The sequence below is a fragment of the Geotrypetes seraphini genome, chromosome 5 (genome assembly GCF_902459505.1).
Source record: "Geotrypetes seraphini chromosome 5, aGeoSer1.1, whole genome shotgun sequence".
In the NCBI taxonomy this organism is placed as follows: Eukaryota; Metazoa; Chordata; class Amphibia; order Gymnophiona; family Dermophiidae; genus Geotrypetes; species Geotrypetes seraphini.
Genome location: NC_047088.1, coordinates 21,373,419 through 21,392,928, shown reverse-complemented (window position 1 = coordinate 21,392,928; position 19,510 = coordinate 21,373,419). Strand labels below are relative to the sequence as shown.

The window sequence follows — 19,510 nt, the reverse complement described above, 5'->3', positions numbered from 1 at the left end:
AAAGAAGGTCACTTTGGTTCTCAAAAGTAGTAGCTAAGAAGGCAAAGAATATGAGGTTAGCTTTCATAAACTATAAAAGATCACAGAAAAAGGAAGACAGGCAAAAATATCTGGAAAAGTTGAGAGGCTGGTTGTGTAGTCAGCAAAGCAAAGATGCAAATGGGAAAAAAATAGCTGACATAGTATAATGGGGATACAAGATACTTTTTAGATATTAGTGATAGGAAGAAGTATAAAAGTGAGACTCAAAGGTGAAGGGGAGAAATATGTAGAAGCTAATAAAGAAAAAACTTAATTGCTTAAATATTTCTGTTCTGTGTTCACGGCTGGAGCACCGGGAGTGGGACCACAGAAGACAAACTTGAATAGGGATGGAGGAGTGGTAGACCCTGATTGATTTTCAGAGAGTTGTGTTCGTGAGGAGCTAGCTAAAATAAAAGTAGACAAAGCGATGGGGCCGGATGGTGTACATCCAAGGGTGCTGACTGACCTTTTCAATGAGTCTCTAGAGTCGGGAGTGGTACTGGAGGACTGGAGAAGGGCAGATGTGGTCCCTCGCCAAAAAAGTAGAAGTAAGGAAGACGTAGGGAATTACAGGCCGGTAAGTCTGACTTCTGTAGTTAGCAAATTAATGGAAATACTTTTAAAACAGAGATTGATGAAGTTTCTGAAATCCTATGGATTACAGGACCAGAAGCAATGTGGATTTACTAGAGGTAGGGCTTGTCAGACAAATCAGATCTATTTCTTTGACTGGGTGACCAGAAAATTTGATAGATGGAGTGCGCTAGATGCGGTGTATTTAGATTTTAGCAAAGCCTTTGACTGTGTTCCACACAGATGTCAAATAAATTGAGTTCCCTTGGGATGGGTCCCAAAGTGACGGACTAGGTCAAGAACTGGTTGAGTGGAAGGCGACAGAGGGTAGTGATCAATGGAGATCACTCTGAGGAAAGGGATTTTACCAGTGGTGTGCCTCAAGGTTCTGTTCTTGGGCCTGTTCTTTAACATTTTTATAAATTATATTGCTACAGGGCTGTCGGGTAAGATTTGTCTGTTTGCAGACGATACCAAAATCTGCAATAGAGTAGACACGCTGGATGGTATGAATAACATGAGGAAGGACCTAGTGAAGTTTGAAGAATGGTCTGAAATTTGGCAGCTAATATTTAATGCTAAGAAATGCAAGGTCATGCATTTTGGTTGCAAAAACCTGAAGGAACAGTACAGTTTAGGGGGTGAAGAACTTATATGCATGACAGAAGAGCGGGACTTGGGTGTGATTGTATGTGATGATCTTTAAGATGGCCAAACAGGTGGAAAAGGTGACAGTGAAAGCTAGAAGGATGCTAGGGTGTATAGGGAGAGGTATGGCCAGTATAAGACTTTGGTGAGTATAAGGAGCATAGGAGACTTTGGTGAGTATAAGGAGCATAGGGAGAGGTATGGCCAGTATAAGACTTTGGTGAGATCTCATTTAGAATGCTGTGTACAATTCTGGAGGCCACACCTCAAAAGTAGTATGAAAAGAGACTGGAAGACCTAAATATATATACTCTGGAGGAGAAGAGGGACAGGTGAGAGATGATACAGACGTTTAAGATATTTGAAAGGTGAGGAACAAGATTGCGGCGGCGTGAGAACTGCTAGAGCCAGAGTCTGTCTTACCTTTTGGCTTTGAAGTTTTCTTAGGTGTGATTTCGATCATGCCCCACACGAAAAGCAAGGGCTTTATTCAGGGGGACCTCTCCGGACAAGCGATGATGGATCGGTTTCTAACAAGCTCGCCGGTCATTGCAGGAGGGGGAGTTTCGCCCACTGTTGCACCCTTGGAAGGAGCCACCGGAGCCTTGGACCTTGAAACATCGTTATCCCCCCCAACAGCTCGATCATGGAATACAGTGCAGGACAGCACACGACGTGGGACTGCTGAGAGCTTGATCAGCACAGTGTCCCCAGATGGAGGGGGTCAATACACTGACCGGGTCGCTGAGTTGACATCTCCAGGAAGAATCGTCCAGTCCCATAGCTTTGTCCATCTTCAGTTTTTCAAGATGTACATTAATGCATTCTTCCGTGATCGGAGCAGTATCCATTCCATTTTCAGGTGTAACTTTGCTAACCAATCGCAGTCCTTCTCCATGTTTTTTTTTTTTTTCTGTGAACACCGAACATAAGTATTTGTTTAGCACATTTGCTTTTTCCTCATTACTTTCTATATAATGGTTCGTATCTTCTTTCAGTCTCGTAATTCCATTTTTTGTTTTCCTCCTTTCACTAATATACTTGAAAAAAATTTTGTCTCCCTTTCTTATATTTGTAACTATTTGCTCTTCCGCTTGCACTCTTGACTTCTTTCAGTTTAATTCGATATTCCTTTCTGTAGTACTCCTCTTGAGGTTTTTTTAAATATTTCACAAATACCAATTCTTTTGTCTTTATTTTTTCCACCACTAGTTTGGAAAACCATATTGGTTTCCTCTTTCTCTTATTTTTATTTATTTTCTTCACATAAAGGTCATTAGATCTTTTTATTGCACCTTTTACATTACATTACATTACATTACATTAGTGATTTCTATTCCGCCATTACCTTACGGTTCAAGGCGGATTACATCCAAACTAAAACAAAAATTACATTCAAAATTTGAAGGAATAGAATAAGCGATGACATAGAATTTTTAAGGTAATATATGTTGGGTAAAGAGTTACCAAAGGGAAGTGGAGGTCTTTAGGAGATAATAATAGGGCGAAATTATGGGTTTTTGATAACGTTTGGTAGATAAAAGAATATTAGAGAGATCTAAGGGTAAATAGAGTGTTGGATATTAGGTAGGTGATAGGGGTGATCCTTTCAACTTGGACCACTGTTTTTCCTTTTCCCTAATATTTTCCTATCCAATCATAAGAACATAAGAATTGCCACTGCTGGGTCAGACCAATGGTCCATCGTGCCCAGCAGTCTGCTCACGTGGCAGCCCTTAGGTCAAAGACCAGTGCCCTATTTGAGTATAGCCTTAACTGTGTACATTCTGGTTCACTTATCTAACCGTTTCTTGAATCCCTGGAGGGTGCTTTCCCCTATAACAGCGTCTGGAAGAGCGTTCCAGATTTCTACCTCTCTGGGTGAAGAAGAACTTCCTTACGTTTGTATGGAATCTGTCCCCTTTTAACTTTCTTCAGGTACTCCCCCATGCTGCTAAAGTCTGCGTGTTTGAAATCCAGGACTTTGAGTTTTGTGTGGCCATCCTTCACTTTGGCTGCTATATCGGACCTAACCATATGATGATCGCTATTTCCCAGTTAGGCCCCCATCCGGACATTAGAGACACGTTAACCATCTGTGAGCACCAGATCCAGTTTCACTTTTTCCCTTGTGGGTTCCATTACCATTTGTCTGAGCAAAGCCCCTTGAAAGGCATCCACGATCTCCCTACTTCTTTCTGATTCCACAGATGGAACTTTCCAGACCGCATCTGGCAGGTTGAAATCACCCAGTAGCAGCACCTCCCCTTTCTTTCCCAACTTTTGTATATCCATAATCAGATCTTTGTCAATTTGCTGCAGTTGAGTTGGAGGTCTGTAGACAACACCCAAGTGGATAGAAGTTCCATCTTCTCTTTTCAAAACAATCCATAGTGCTTCTTCTTTTCCCCAGGCGCCCGGCATTGGATATATGTCTTTACATAGAGAGCTACTCCTCCACCTTTTCTACCATCTCTGTCCTTCCTGAAGATATTATAGCCTGGTATGTTGGCATCCCATCCATGGGACTCACTGAACCATGTCTCAGTGATAGCAACAATATCCAAGTCTGCCTCTAACATCAGGGCTTGCAGATCCTGATTTTTGTTGCTTAGACTGCGGGCGTTTGTGGTCATTGCTTTTCAGCTACTATTCCTCAACAATTTCAAGTTTTGTATAGTTTTTAATTTCAGCTTGTTTCCTGTTGCATCGCTAGGAAGTGAATTGCTAATATTGTTGTTTTCATTGCTTTCTTTATTATCATCAAATCTTGTCTTTTGCTGGGGGTAGCCTCCATACATAATGCCACCCCACCTCTATTTTAAATGCCTATTTTAAATTTCTCAGCCAGGATTCTTTTTCCTGCCATGGTAAGGTGCAGCCCATCATTACCATACAGTCTCTTGTTTTTCCATGTATTGCCCCATCCTCCTAAGTACCTAAAGCCTTCTTGATGACACCAGGTTTTGAGCCACCTATTGAAGTTCTCGGTATTTTGTACTCTTTCCTCTCCCTTTCCATGAGTAGGCAGTACTTCTGAAAAAGCTACAGTCTTTACAAAAGGTTTTATCCACTCCCCAAGCTCCTGAAAAGCTTTCTGCGCTGCAAGTCGGTTATTGTTGGCCAGATCGTTTGTTCCGAGGTAGATAATAATATCAGGGTTCAAATTCTTTGCTTCTTCCCTAATTTCATTCAGTATTTGTCTGGCATTCCTGGTAGCTGAAGATCCCGGAAGGCATTTCACTATTTTGAGTTCCTTGTTTTGTATTCCAAGGTTAATCCCTCTGATGATGGAATCCCCTAGCAGCAATACTTTCCCAGTTTGAGCTTTTTTATATGTGCTTGGGGGGTGCTTAACTTCACAAGTTATCTTCACTGGTTCTGGTTCCTCCTCAGTTCTTTTATCTTGAGCATCACAATGCTCTACTGGAGCAAAGGTATTCTTTAGGGGCAACAGTAGTGAAGGTGGATGTTTGTGTTACATGCCACAGTCTACCTGAACCGACTGTGATCCATTTATTCCTAGGTTGTTTTATTTTTTGGGGCAGTGATGGTAAATTGGTATATTTGTGTGGAGTGATTGTAGCTGCTTTTAATAGCCTCCAATTCCTGCTTAAGTTTGCAGAGCTCCTTTTTGAAATTAGCAAGTTGAAGACAGATAGGGCAAGCCTTGAGCCTTCAGATGGTTTGCCTGGGAACTAAAGCACCACAATGATTGCACTGAATGAAATTCATCTTGGCATGCTGAAATTGGGATTGACTGAGGCTTCTTGATTATTGGGCTGTCTATATATGAGTTGCAGACCCTGGGGCGGGTGGAGTGTGTGGCGGTGGGAGGGACTAAGGTCCCAGTGACTCACCAAGATCCCTATCAGCAGTTCTATAGCAGGGCCTAGCAAACAATATGATTCATTTCTGCTGGATCTACCTTTTTCCCTGGACTGCTTCAAGACTTTTTATATCCTCCAAAACTGAACATGATACTCCCAAGTGTGGTCTCACCAATGTCCTATACAGGGGCATCAACACCTCTTTTCTGCTGATTATTCATTTTTCTATACAGCTTAATAGCCTTCTGGCTACAGCTACCATCTTATCACACTGTTTAGATGCCTTTAGATCCTCAGACACAATTACTCCAAGGTCCCTCTCTCCATCTGTAGTTATCAGCCTCTCACCTCCCAGCACATATGGTTCCCTTGGATTTCTACCCCCCAAATGCATCACTCTGCACTCCTTCGCATTGGATTTTAGTTGCCAGATGCTAGACCATTCTTCTAACGTTTGCAGATCTTTTTTCATGCTTTCCACTCTCCGGGGTAACCACTCTGTTACAAATTTTGGTATCATCCGTAAAAGGGCAAACCTTGCCTTTTAATCTTTCAACAATGTCGCTCACAAACATATTGAACAGAATCGGTCCCAGCACCAATCCTTGAAGCACTCCACTACTCACCTGTCCCTCCTCTGAGCAAATTCCATTTACCACTACCCTCTGGCGTCTGTCTGTCAACCAGTTTCTAATCCAGTTCACCACTTTGGGCCCTAACTTCAGCCCATGGAGTTTACTTAAGAGCCTCCTATGAGGAATCTAAGTAAATTACATCTAGCGCATGTCCTTGATCCAACTCTGGTCACCCAGTCAAAGAATTCAATCAGATTTATTTGGCATGATTTACCTTTAGTAAAGATACTACACCAAGTTGATAATAGTAGATAAACCTAAGTGGAGGAAAAGATCTCAGATGCACCACTACGGGAACATATAGTTTTTCTCCCTATAATCATGTGGTGTTGGGTTTCTTTCATTGATCAAAAACCTCCACTAATTATAAATTTACTAACCATTGATAAAAATTTTTTATTTATATTGCTTTTTTATATTATTTTTTAAATCAATGGTAGTTAATCAATATTTGAAATGACACTTATAATTTTAACCATTCAATAATGGATTAAACATGCAGAAAAGAAAAATAACTTATCTGCAGCTGAAGAGACAGGGTAAAGTGCTCAAGTGCTTCAATCCAAAGTGCAAAATGCCAGTACTGAAAAAGATATTGCACAAAAAGATAAAGTGCTAAGTGCTGAAAAACTATTGCACCATGTAAATATCAATCAAACATGCAGAAAAAAATCACTTATCTGCAATTGGAGAAGCAAAATTCAGTGCTGTAATGTAGAGCACATAAAGTGCTAGGTGCGTTGTCAAATAGTATTGCACAATCCGTTCATAAAACACAGCGCATGTGCTGGCGTTCTTAGTGGTTAAAAGCGCCATTTTGAATGAAATCTGATGTGAATAGAAAAGATCTATCCCACACAAGCAGTAAGTTTGTTTTAAGATATTTAATTTATGTGATTCATATATATATTTATCAATTTTATGTATTTAATTATAAATGACTTATATTTTCATGTCTAGCTCGTTTCCTGATGAAGCCCTTTGTAGGGTGAAACGGGACCTGTTGAGCGAGTTGAGAGGGTTATATATTTAGCGCTGTTTTATGAACGGATTGTGCAATACTATTTGACAACGCACCTAGCACTTTATGTGCTCTACATTACAGCACTGAATTTTGCTTCTCCAATTGCAGATAAGTGATTTTTTTCTGCATGTTTGATTGATATTTACATGGTGCAATAGTTTTTCAGCACTTAGCACTTTATCTTTTTGTGCAATATCTTTTTCAGTACTGGCATTTTGCACTTTGGATTGAAGCACTTGAGCACTTTACCCTGTCTCTTCAGCTGCAGATAAGTTATTTTTCTTTTCTGCATGTTTAATCCATTATTGAATGGTTAAAATTATGAGTGTCATTTCAAATATTGATTAACTACCATTGATTTTAAAAAATAATATAAAAAAGCAATATAAATAAAAAAAATTTTATCAATGGTTAGTAAATTTATAATTAGTGGAGGTTTTTGATCGATGAAAGAAACCCAACACCACATGATTATAGGGAGAAAAACTATATGTTCCCGTAATGGTGCATCTGAGATCTTTTCCTCCACTTAGGTTTATCTACTATTATCAACTTGGTGTAGTATCGTGTTTCAACAATAGTTGATATACATCTTTCACTATCCTGTTTACCTTTAGTAAACCCATGTTGCCTCGGATCTTGTAATCCATTAGAGAAACAGTGATCCATTAATGCTTGTCTTTGCTCCATTGGTTTACTGTTAGCACTTCTCTAATATTAAGGTTCTCTGTAAATTGTGAACGTGCGATTAGCAGTGAATGCCGTTTATCCTTCCATGTGTAACGGCTGCTGTTGAGGTTTTTATTTGTATAATAGGGTGATAACGGATGCAAAATGAGCAATGAAGCTAAAGTACAAAGGAGTTCTCTTGTAGAGTTGTTTTCCACAGAATGTGCCCACTTCTTAGAGTGCACTCTTAAGAAGAGGGCACATTATCTGTGGACAACATTTATTTCAAATGAAAAAAATGGGAAGAAACTTTTCTGAGTACCTATCCATATTACTTTAACTCAGATGATAGAATTTGAAACATAGAATATGAGGCAGAAAAGGGTCATCGGCCCAACAAGTCTGCCCACTCTAAGAACACTCCCTCCCTAAGCACTTCCTCGAAGTGAACCCACATGCTTATCCCATTTTTTCTTAAAATCGAGCACGTTTCTGGCCTCAATTACCTGAAGTGGAAGATTATTCCAACGATCAACCACCCTTTCGGTGAAAAAATACTTCCTAGTGTCACCATGAAATCTCCTACCCTTGATTTTTAACGGATGCCCTCTTGTTACCGTAGGTCCTGTAAGGAAAAAAGATGTCTTCTTCTACCTCAATACGGCCAGTAACATATTTGAACTTCTCTATCATGTCTCTCCTCTCTCTTAATTGAATGAAAACAGAGGGCTGCACATTTCAACTGCAGAATCAAGATTTGAAAACTTTGTGTCAATTATCAGTTCATGCTTGGTGGAATGTGGTGGCGATATTTCAGAAATATGAAAATGTTATATAATAATTAATAATTATTATTTATTTTCTTGTATATCGCTCCACCAGCAGTTCTGGTAATCAATCAAATTGTTTCTCTACAGCATAAAAATTAGCATCTCTAGTATAATACTTAATTAAACATCGTAATGTGCAAAACTGCGTGTTTACACAATTCATGCTTGGAATTTTTACCTCAGTTCAGCTGATTTAATTTCATGATTCCTATTATGATTCGTTACTGTTATGTTTGGTTTGGTTTTTTTTAATATGTTAACTGTATAGCATTTTCAAGAAAAACTCAAAAATATTTGAAAAAAATTTGAAATCTAGGTGGATCACTGCAGAGTAGCACACTGAAAGTGAAAGTCGTATTCTGAGCATATTATGTTTGAGCTGTTTGGTCAAGTGTGCTTTGAAGTATTTTTTTCTCTGCAGTCTATATAGATGCAATGTTTTTTTTGTATTTTAAAATAATAATTGATAAAAATGTTTTTATTGCAGAGCAAGTACCCTTTCAAGTGCTGTCTCTACACTTGCAAACACAGGAATGTCATTTAGTAGAATGGATGAAAAAGAAAAACAGCAGGCTTTGGAGGAAGAGCAAGTTAGACTACAAGCACTTAAGGTATTTGTGAAAGGATTATATCATTAGAAAGTTATGAATGTTTTTGCATGGGATACACTCAGACATAATCAGTGTTGAAAATGTATAGAAAATATGGCTAAAGATAATGTAAGCGCAATGCTATCATCACTGTATAACTAAAGATGATATTTTTAAATGTAAACCAGGCGTGGATGTTATTTAAAAATACCATCGTGGAAGCCCAGACCAGTTGTATTCCACGTATCAGCAAAGGTAGAAAGAAGAGGACACGAGAGCCGGCATGGTTAAATGGTGAAGTTAAAGAGGCTATTAGAGCCAAAAAAACATCCTTTAAAGAATGGAAAAAAGGATCCAAATAAATAAAATAAGAAGACACAAGCACTGGCAAGTTAGATGCAAAGCATTGATAAAGACATCTAAGAAAGAATATGAAGAGAAACTTGCAAAAGAGGCAAAAACTCATAACTTTTTTTAAGTACATCATAAGCAGAAAACCTGTGAGGGAATCTTGGTGAATCTGGAAGATGTACTAAGCCAAATTAACAAGTTAAAAAGTGATAAATCACCTGGACCAGATGTTATACATCCCAGGGTACTAAAAGAACTCAAACATGAAATTGCTGACCTGCTGTTAGTGATTTGTAACCTGTCGCTAAAATCATCTGTAGTATTTGAACATTGGAGGGTGGCCGATGTTATGTCAATTTTTAAAAAGGGCTTCAGGGGAGACCCGGGAAATTCAGTGCCGGGCAAAACAGTGGAAACAATTATAAAAAATAAAATTGTGGAAACACATAGACAAACGTGATTTAATGAGACGGAGTCAGCCGAGAGAAATCTTGCCTCACCAATTTGCTTGTCGTCTTTGAAGGTGTAAATAAACATGTGGCTAAAGATGAGCCAGTTGATATAATGTATCTAGATTTTCAGAAAGCTTTTGATAAAGTTCCTCATGAGAGGCTCCTGAGAAAATTAAAGTCATGGGATAGGAAGCAAAGTTCAGTTGTGGATTAGGAATTGGTTATCGGATAGAAAACAGAGGGTAGGGTTATATGGCTATTTTTCTCAATGGAGGAGAGTAAACAGTGGAGTGCTGCAGGGGTTTATACTGGAACAGATGCTATTTAACTTATTTATAAACGATCTAGAAATTGGAACGACGAGTAAGGTGATTAAATTTGAAAATGACACTAAACTGTTCAAAGTTGTTAAAATGCATGCAGATTGTGAAAAATTGCAGGCAGACCTTAGGAAATTGGAATACTAGGCGTCCAAGTGGACAAATTGTAAAGTGATGCACATTGATAAGAATAACCTGAATCACAGTTATCGGATGCTAGGGTCCACCTTGGGGGTTAGCGCCCAAGAAAAGGATCTGGGTTTCGTCATAGACAATACGATGAAACTAGAGAATGGCACAGTGAAAAAATTTGTCCCCGTCCCCGAGACCACCGTCCCCACAACTACTATCCCCGCAGTATCAATACAAGCCTCAGTACTGCAATATTTAGCTTATTCCTTCCTTATAAATCAAAGTTCTAGCTGCTGAACTAGAGAAAGAGATGTTCAGCTGGCAGGGCTTTGTTTATAAATTTTTATCAGCACAACTAATATACTACTTTATCTTAAAGCAAAAAAAAAAAAAAAAAAGGAAATAAATAAATAGAATTTTCTACCTTTTGTTGTCTGGTTTTTACTTTCCTCATCTTCTTATTCAATTACTTCCATCCACTGTCTTCTCTCAGCGGTTTCCATTTGTTCTGTTACTGTGCCTTTCCCTGTCTTCTCTCAGCGATTTCCATTTGTTCTGTTACTGTGCCCCACCCCACCCCCACTTGGTCTGACACCCATCTTCTTCCCTCTGCTCCCCCCATAGTCTGGCATCTCTGTCTTCTTCACTTCCAGCGTCTTCTCTGTTCCCCATTTCCCTTCAGCGTCTTCTCCCTACTCTCTGTTCCCCATTTCCCTTTAGCGTCTTCTCCCTACTCTCTGTTCCCCATTTCCCTTCAGCGTCTTCTCCCTACTCTCTGTTCCCCATTTCCCTTTAGCGTCTTCTCCCTACTCTCTGTTCCCCATTTCCCTTCAGCATCTTCTCCCCACTATGCCTTTTCCAATCCCCTTCAGCGTCTTCTCCCCACTCTACCTTCCTCATTTTTTCCCTTCAGCGTCTTCTCCCCACCACCATCCTTTCCTCTTGCCACCTCACCGCACTTCAGCACCCTTCGTACGGCCCGAGAATCTTCCTCCCTCCCTCTTACCTTTGCGGCACATTAGTAAAATAACTTGCTCAAAGCCGGCCGAACCTGCCTGCAGTCATTCTTGTGTGGGCGGAAGCTTATCCTCTGATGCAACCAGAAGTTGCGTCAGAGAAGATGCTTCCGCCCACACACGCGACTGCAGGCAGGCTAGGCCAGCTTTGAGCAAGTTACTTTACTAATGCCTCAACATGCTGCGAAGGTAAGAGGGGAGGGAGATAGATTCAGTAAGGAGGTAGGGGACCGCGCACATTCTCCCCTTAACTGCGGGGACAAGGCCATTCACCGCTCCACAGGGCGGTGGATGGCCTTGTCCCTGTGCCCGCAGTGAGCATTTCCCCCCTCACCATTTCGGCAGGTTACCCGCAGATAGTGTCATTCTCTAGATGAAACCTTCTGCCCAATGTGTGGCGGTGGCCAAGAAAGTAAACAGGATGCTAGGAATTATTTTAAAAAGGGATGATTAACAAAATTAACTGAACTAAAACGTTTGCAAATTATCCAGAATGTCTCCATAAAACTCATAACTAAATCTAAAAAATTCGATCACGTTACCCCTCTGTTAAAAAACGCTCATTGGCTTCCTGTCATCCACCGAATATCGTATAAACTTTGTCTTCTTACATTCAAGACATTACTATATAAGACACCTGCTTTCATTTATAAACTACTAATACCGTACCAACCAATTAGAACGTTAAGATCTATTGATCAAAATTTATTAACCGTTCCCTCATTAAAAATTATAAACACGAGACGACAATATATATTTTCTGTAACAGCCCCACAAACCTGGAATGCTCTTCCAATTTTTTTACGTAATGAACAAGACTTGGTAAAATTTAAAATACAACTAAAAACATTTTTATTTAATGATGCTTTTAATACTTAATTTAACAATACTCAGACTAATTCCAATATTTTTGTACCATTTGTTTTAATGTTTCCCCTTTGTGTTTTTCCTATGTATCTTTTTTATTTGACAAATGTATTTCAAAAACCCCTTTTACCTAATGTAATGCAGTTTTTATTATTCTTTGTAAGTATTTAAAGTTTGTTTTGTATGTTCTCTTTTAATTATATTTTACTATGTACATCGCTTTGAATTTGATAAAGCGATTAATCAAGAAAAATAATAAACTTTGAAACTTTGAAGAATGGTATAATACCCTGTATCGCTCCATGGTGCGACCTCATCTGGAGTATTGCATTCAATTCTGATCTCCTTATCACAAGAAAGATATAGTGGCACTAGAAAAGGTTCAAAGAAGAGTGACCAAGATGATAAAGGGGATGGAACTCCTTGTATGAGGAAAGACTAAAACGGAGGGCTCTTTAGATTGGAAAAGAGACGGCTGAGGGGAGATATGATTGAAGTCTACAAAATCCTGAGTGGAATAGAACGGGTAGGAGTGGATTGATTTTTCACTCTGTCAAAAAGTACAAAGACTAGGGGACAATCAACTCAATGAAGTTACAGGAAAATACTTTTAAAACCAATAGGAGGAAATTTGTTTTCACTTGGAGAATAGATAAGCTCTGGAACGCATTGCCAGAAGTTGTGGTAAGAGTGGATAGCATAGTTGGTTTTAAGAAAGGCTTGGACAATTTCTTGGAGGAAAAATCCATTGTCTGATATTGAGAAAGACTTGGGGGAAGCCTCTGCTTGCCCTGGATCGGTAGCATGGAATATTGCTATGCCTTGGGTTTTGGCCAGGTACCCAGTGACTTGGATTGGCCACCGTGAGAAGAGCTACTAGGCTTGATGGACTATTGGTCTGACCCAGTTAAGCTATTCTTATGTTCTAAAGATGAGTTTAGCTGTTTTAGACTTACAGTACACTAGAAAAGACTTCTACTACAAAAGATTCAAAGCATATCTCTTATAATATACAACAGTAACAAAGTGCACTGGTAAAATTGAAAGTGATTTGGGAAGAATAATCTAAATCATAGTTACCAGATGCTAGGGTCCACCTTGGGAGTTAGCACCTAAGAAAAAGATCTGGGTGTCATTGTAGACAATACACCAAACCTTCCAACCAATGTGTCGCAGCAACCAAAAAAGCAAACAAGATGCTAAGAATTATTTTAAAAAAGGATAGTTAACAAGACTAAGAATGTTTTAATTCCTCTGTATCGCTCTATGTTGCAACCTCACCTGGAGTAGTACGTTCAATTCTGGTTGCCTTATCTCAAGAAAGTTATAGCAAAACTAGAAAAAGGTTCAAAGAAGAGCGACCAAGATGATAAAGGGGATGGAACTCCTCTCGTCTGAGGAAAGACTAAGGGCTAGATGCACTAAAGTCAACGATCATCGCTAAACCTGTTTTCACAGCTTTAGCAATGAACTCTATTACCCACCTGATTCACAAAACGGCCCACCACGTGTTTTTCCCCCTCGATCACCTATTTTCCGATCCGGCCATGCAGATTAGCTAAAACCCCATGCAAGTAGCCAAGCGATTGATGCACTAACATAGCTTGGGCTATTTAAAAAAAAAAAAAAAAAAAAAAGAGGGAGTTTTAGTGATCGGAAAAAGCTGACAGGTTCGGTAACTGACAGGTCTGCTTGTTTGTTTTTTCCAATGACAGATATTTTGCATGTGTTACACATGTAAAATATCTGTCCCATTAAAAAAATAGAAAACACCCAGCCCTCCCGGTCTGAACGTTGCAGCAGGAATCTACCTCCCCAAGAGAGAAAATTGGCAGGAGGGATGCCCATTCCCTCCTGCTACCGGATGCTCCTAGTACCTTGGTAGACATTGGGAGCTGGAGGGAAGCATGGTCCCACCAGCTCTGAGGGCCCGCCTGTGTGAAAAGATGGGCCTTCCCTTCGCCTGTGCACAGGAAAGAGCCTAAGGGAAGGTCCTTAGATGCCTCCTTCTATCCCATGTGATGCAAAGGGCGGGACCTAAGGCTGATGTCTGGTTTGCTCAGATGTCAGGCCTTAGCTCCTCCCCATGCATCACATGGTGCACCAGTGAGAGGAAGGGCTGTTGTTTTCCAAGGACGGGACCTCAGAGTTGGAGGGACTGTGCTTCCCAAGGTATGGGGGGGGGGGGATTCGGGGAAGCATCCGGTGGCAGGAGGGAGTAGGATGGTTGGGTGGGTCAATGGCACAGGGGGTCCAGGACTGGGTGTGGGAGTATTCGGCCAGACAGGAGGGAGTAAGCATCCCTCCTGTCATTTTCACCTCTGTGTTGGGGGGGAGGAGTGTCACGGTGCTGATTCATGGGGGGTCATTGGAGAGGGCCATTAGCGAGGGGAGGGCTTTTTTTTGTAATGGGACAGATCGTGCATGTATAACACGCACATCATCTGTGCCATTTAAAAAAAAAAGAAGAAGCCCTAACAGCAGTGACAAGAGGCTGCTTCCCCTGTCACTGCTGTTAGGGCTCTGTGCATGTGTCAGGCTCTGTGCATGCAGATGATTTGTAGCTCTGCTCAAATCATTTGTATGCAAACTTGTTAGCGCATCGATCGCTCTTCTGCAATCGGCCAGAGATTTGGCCAAAAGCGATCCAGTCGGTATTACCGACTGACTAGTGCATGTAACCCTAAAAAGATTAGGGCTCTTCAGCTTGGAAAATAGACAGTTGAGGGGAGATATGATTGAATTCTACAAAATCCTGAATGGTGTAGAACGGGTACAAGTGGATCAATATTATTCTCTGTCAAAAATTACAAAAAAACTAGGGGACACTCGAAGTTACAGGGAAATAGGAGGAATTATTTTTTCACTCAGAGAATAGTTAAGCTCTGGAAGGCATTGGCAGAGGTTTTGGTAAGAGTGGATAGCATAGCTGGTTTTAAGAAGGGTTTGGACAATTTCCTGGAGGAAAAGTCCATAGTCTGTTATTGAGAAAGACATGGGAGAAGCCACAGCTTGCTCTAGATCGGAAGTATGAAATGTTGCTATGATTTGTCTTTTTTTGCCAGGTATTATTGACCTGGATTGGTCACCATGTGGATGGGCTACTGGGTTCAGTAGCATGGAATGTTGCTACTTTTGGGGGGTTTGCCAGGTACTAATGACCTGGATTGACTACCATGAGGATGGGCTACTGGGCTAGATGGACCATTAGTCTGACCCAGTAAGGCTATTCTTATGAATAGCACTTGCTTTTAAGGTCTCAAACTAGCTCAACTTTTTGTAAGTCCTGAAAAAGTTAACAAAATATATGTGCTAATAACTGTAACCTTGTTGACACTACCTGAATAAACTTAGTGTTTTGCAAGGATAAGAGAGCTTTAGTAATGTACATTTTGGGAAAATGTATTGAGGAGCAGTGTGTCCCTTTTGTACAGAATATTCAGTTCTTACCCTTTTAAAGTTGAAGAGCAATTAAAAAATTGTATATACTGTATAAGAAATTTACAATAGGCTTACTGGATCAGGCCAATGGTCCATCTAGCCCAATATCCCGTCTTCAGAGAGGCCAATTCAAGTCACAAGCACCTGGCAAAAACCCAAATAGTAGCAGCATTCCATGCTACTGATCCAGAGCAGGCAGTGACTTCCCCTATGTCAGTGTCAATAACCAACTATGAACTTCCTCCAGGAACTTGTTCAAACCTTTTTTAAAACTAGCTACATTAACTGCTCTTACCACATCCTCTGACATGTTCCACAGTTTTAACTATTCTCTGAGTGAAAAAATATTTCCTCCTATTGGTTTTAAAAGTACTACTGTGTAACTTTGAGTGTCCCCTAGTCTTTGTAAATCTTGATGTAGTAGGAAATTGTTCCACTTGTACCCATTCTACACCACTCAAGATTTTGTATACTTAAATCATATCTTCTCTCAGCCATCTCTTTTCCAAGCTGAAGAGCCCTAACCTCTTTAGTCTTCTTCATACAAGAAGAATTCCATTCCCTTTATCATCTTGGAAGCTCTTCCTTGAACCTTTTCTAGTGCCGCTATATCTTTTTTGAGATAATGTAATGTGCCATATAGCAGTATTGCTGGTACATGGTAGAGTAACAATATGTCAGTTGCACATTGGAATTCTGGTGGAATTCTGTGAAAATTGGTAATTCTGCACACATTTCAAAATTCTGCAGTGTTTATTTGTAGTGTTTTGCAAACTAACCAACGACCTGGAAATCCTCACTTGTAAAATTATCAAAATCGTACTGTAAAGACAACTTAATCATCACTATATTTTACATGCCCCCTAACAAATGGAATCTAGCAAAAGAAGACTTCTACAAATTCCTCCTCATAAACTCGGCAGCCGGCACTTACAATCTCTTAGCCGGTGACGTTAATTTACACCTCGAGCAGGAAGAGAATTCTAACATAGCCGACCTACTTTCCTTCCTCACATCGCTAGGTTTTTCCAAGCCTCCACCGACTACAACACATAGGAAAGGCCACCACCTCGACTTGATCTATTTTCTCTCCAACGCCCTTTCTACCCCAGTGTAAATCTCATTGGTGAAACCTGGACTAACACTCCTTGGTCAGACCACCTTCTTTGTAATTTTGAACTAAGCTGGACCAAAAAACAACCCGAAAGGAAACCTAGGACCAATCACTTAAAGAAGATGAGCTGGACAAGAGGTCAACTAAACCCAGTAGAATTCTGGTCGCACTACAGCCTTATTTCCAACCCCGGCCTAGACCCTAAATTCGCCCTAGATTGGAAAAATTTCAGCGATCAGGTCCTAAACAATATCACACCACTGAGACTTTGCAAAAAAACACTTCATCCTTCAGACAACTGGTTTGATGCTGACCTGTTAGCCTTAAAATGAGAAGTACGAAAATTAGAAAGAACATGGTGTAAATCGGGGATAGACAATGACAGACTCAACTGGCGACTAAAAGTCAGAGTATAAAAGAATGATTATGACTCTAAGACTTATTTGCGGACTTGGTATGCCAATGGTCTTTGTTATGTGCGGGATGTGGTAACGGCACAGGGCCTTCCCGTTTCCTTCATTGACCTCCAAGCTCGGGGTGTTTTGCAGTCTCGGGATTGGCTTTATTATGGTCAAGTCATCCACTATCTGCATTCCCTGGACCGCTTTACTTTGACTGAAGATAAGGCGGATATGGTTTGGGAAACCTTAACCCTGTCTCGTCCATCCAGCATGAGTTTATCTTTTCATCAGGTCAGTTTGGGAAGTTTTACTGCGCCTTGGAATTATGATGCAGTAGCGGTTGTTTGGAATCTGGACCTCGCCTATACTGAGCAGATTACTGATAAGGACTTACGTCTCCTCATGCGACATCTTCCGTGCCTGACTTGCTCGGTGGTGTTACAGGAACATCACTACAAATTTTTGTTGAGACTTTACATCTCCCCATACAGGGCATTGGTTGCTGGTATTGCTGCTCACGCTGAATGCCCTAAATGTCATTCTGCACCAGCTGGTTTGTTTCATATGTTTTGGTCCTGCGACAGAATACAAACTTTCTGGTCTTTTGTTGGACTTCATCTGCAGACGATCATAAAGAAAAGAATAGGGCGAATGTTTTCCTTTTCTACCAATTTACCTCTTTGGGACTCTCTAAGGGTAATTCCTTATTGCTGAAGAAGGCTTTATTGTTGTCTCGTAAATGATTCCTTTTGTTATGGAGGCAGGCTGAGGTGCCTACCCTTATAATGTGGAAAAATGAAATGTTTACCTTGTTGAAGTATGAATACTTGGATACTAAGAACTGTGGCCCTGGTCAATGGAGGAAATTCCGGGCGGTTTGGGCTCCTGTTTGGGACAGTTTGTCCCATGGTGCCCGAAGTGCTCTTTTGAATTTCTGACACTGGAGTGCTTGGAGGGGTGGTGGGGGTGGTTCTGGGGGTGGGTTGACATTTGGATTTTTGGTGGGTATCTTTTGTCTCCGCGCAGACACCATGCGGTAGACCCTTTTGTCTTGTGCTTTGGTTGGTTTCTGGTTGTTTCTGTTTCCAGATTGTGGTATACTTTCTTTGTATTTTCATTTTCCTAATAAATATTTGAAAATAATTAAAAAAAAAAAAGAATGATTAAAGAAAAGTGCTGTAAACATTATTCCCAAATAATTAATTCCCTTTCGCTAAATAGCAAAGCACTTTTCAGAATAGTCAATTCTCTGTTTGACATTGACTCACATAAGCGCTCCCACTCAGACCTCCCACCATCTGCTACTATCCTAGCTGACTATTTTGCCAGCAAAATTCATAATTTGAAGTCGTCTCTCGTAGCCTCCAACTTAGAACCATTATTCAACCAACCTGCTGTAGGAAACGAAGGTTCAATAGCAGACATGACCTGGTCTCATTTCGAAAGCCCAGACTGGAACCTATTTCTCCAGCTCTACTCTAAATATGCAAAATCCAATTGCCTTCTAGATACCTGCCCGCCCTCTATCATGAAATCTACCCCCCCCCCTACACACACACTTTTAAAGCTGAACTTTTCAACTGGATCTCACTATGCATGTCCACTGGCCACTTTCCGACAGAACTCGGCCATATCCTTGTATCTCCTATTATTAAAAACTCCAAAGAACCAATCTCTTCGGCCTCCAACTACAGACCCATTGCCAATATACCACTCTTCCAAAAACTCATGGAAGGTCTAATTAATCATGACCTCATGAAATACCTAGAGAAGTTCAGCATTCTTCACGACTCCCAGTCTGGCTTTCGTACAAATCATAGCACAGAAACTTTCCTAGCTTCACTGACTAAGTACCTCTTCCATTTGTTCTCACTGGGAAAAAAACGCCCTGATACTCCAGTTCAACTTGAGCAGTGCCTTCGACCTAGTTGACCATGACATTTTGCTCAGATGCCTCGACTCCATTGGTATCACTGGACAGGTATTAAACTGGTTCACATGCTTCTTAAAAAAACGTACTTACCAGGTTCACTGTAACGGGTCCTTCTCCCAATCCTGGTGCAATCCCTGTGGAGTCCCACAGGGTTCCCCCCTATCCCCCTCTCTATTTAACGTCTACATGGCTTCGTTGGGACACATGTTATCTGACCTAAAACTGAAATCATTTATATACGCAGATGACATCACTATTATCATTCCCATAACCTCGCTGACACAAGAGACGGAACAATTCACCTCTTCTGTCCTCACCAAGATAGAACAATGGACCACACTATTCAAATTAAAACTGAACCCAGAAAAAGCCAAAATCTTCCTGGCAAGTCCTACCTACAAGCTAACAAATATATCTTTGAAATTAAATGGCCTAGACTACCCAATTAACCCTACCATCAAAATCCTTGGAGTCTTACTGGACCGTTGCCTTACCTTTGAAGATCATACTAGCGCTCAGGTGAAAAAATGCTTTTATAGCCTCTGGAAACTTCGCACCATTAAACGCTACTTCGACTTCCTTTCCTTTTGACTGCTGGTCCAATCACTAATCTTAAGAATCTTAGACTACTGGAACATTATATACCTGGAATCCTTTAAG

The 19,510-nt window shown here is 40.5% G+C and overlaps 1 protein-coding gene across 3 annotated transcripts in view; it reads left to right on the top strand.

Moving 5' to 3' along the window:
* The window catches only part of LOC117361116 (phosphatidylinositol-binding clathrin assembly protein-like), a 273,794-nt gene that overhangs the window by 159,041 nt on the left and 95,243 nt on the right, over positions 1-19,510 (top strand). For all 3 annotated transcript variants that reach the window (XR_004539594.1, XM_033946028.1, XM_033946029.1), the window contains one exon: positions 8,721-8,844. Coding sequence is in view for 2 of the 3 variants with exons in the window: in XM_033946028.1 (XP_033801919.1) it covers positions 8,721-8,844 (124 nt within the window). In the remaining variant the exon portion in view is untranslated. The remainder of the gene's footprint in view (positions 1-8,720; positions 8,845-19,510) is intronic.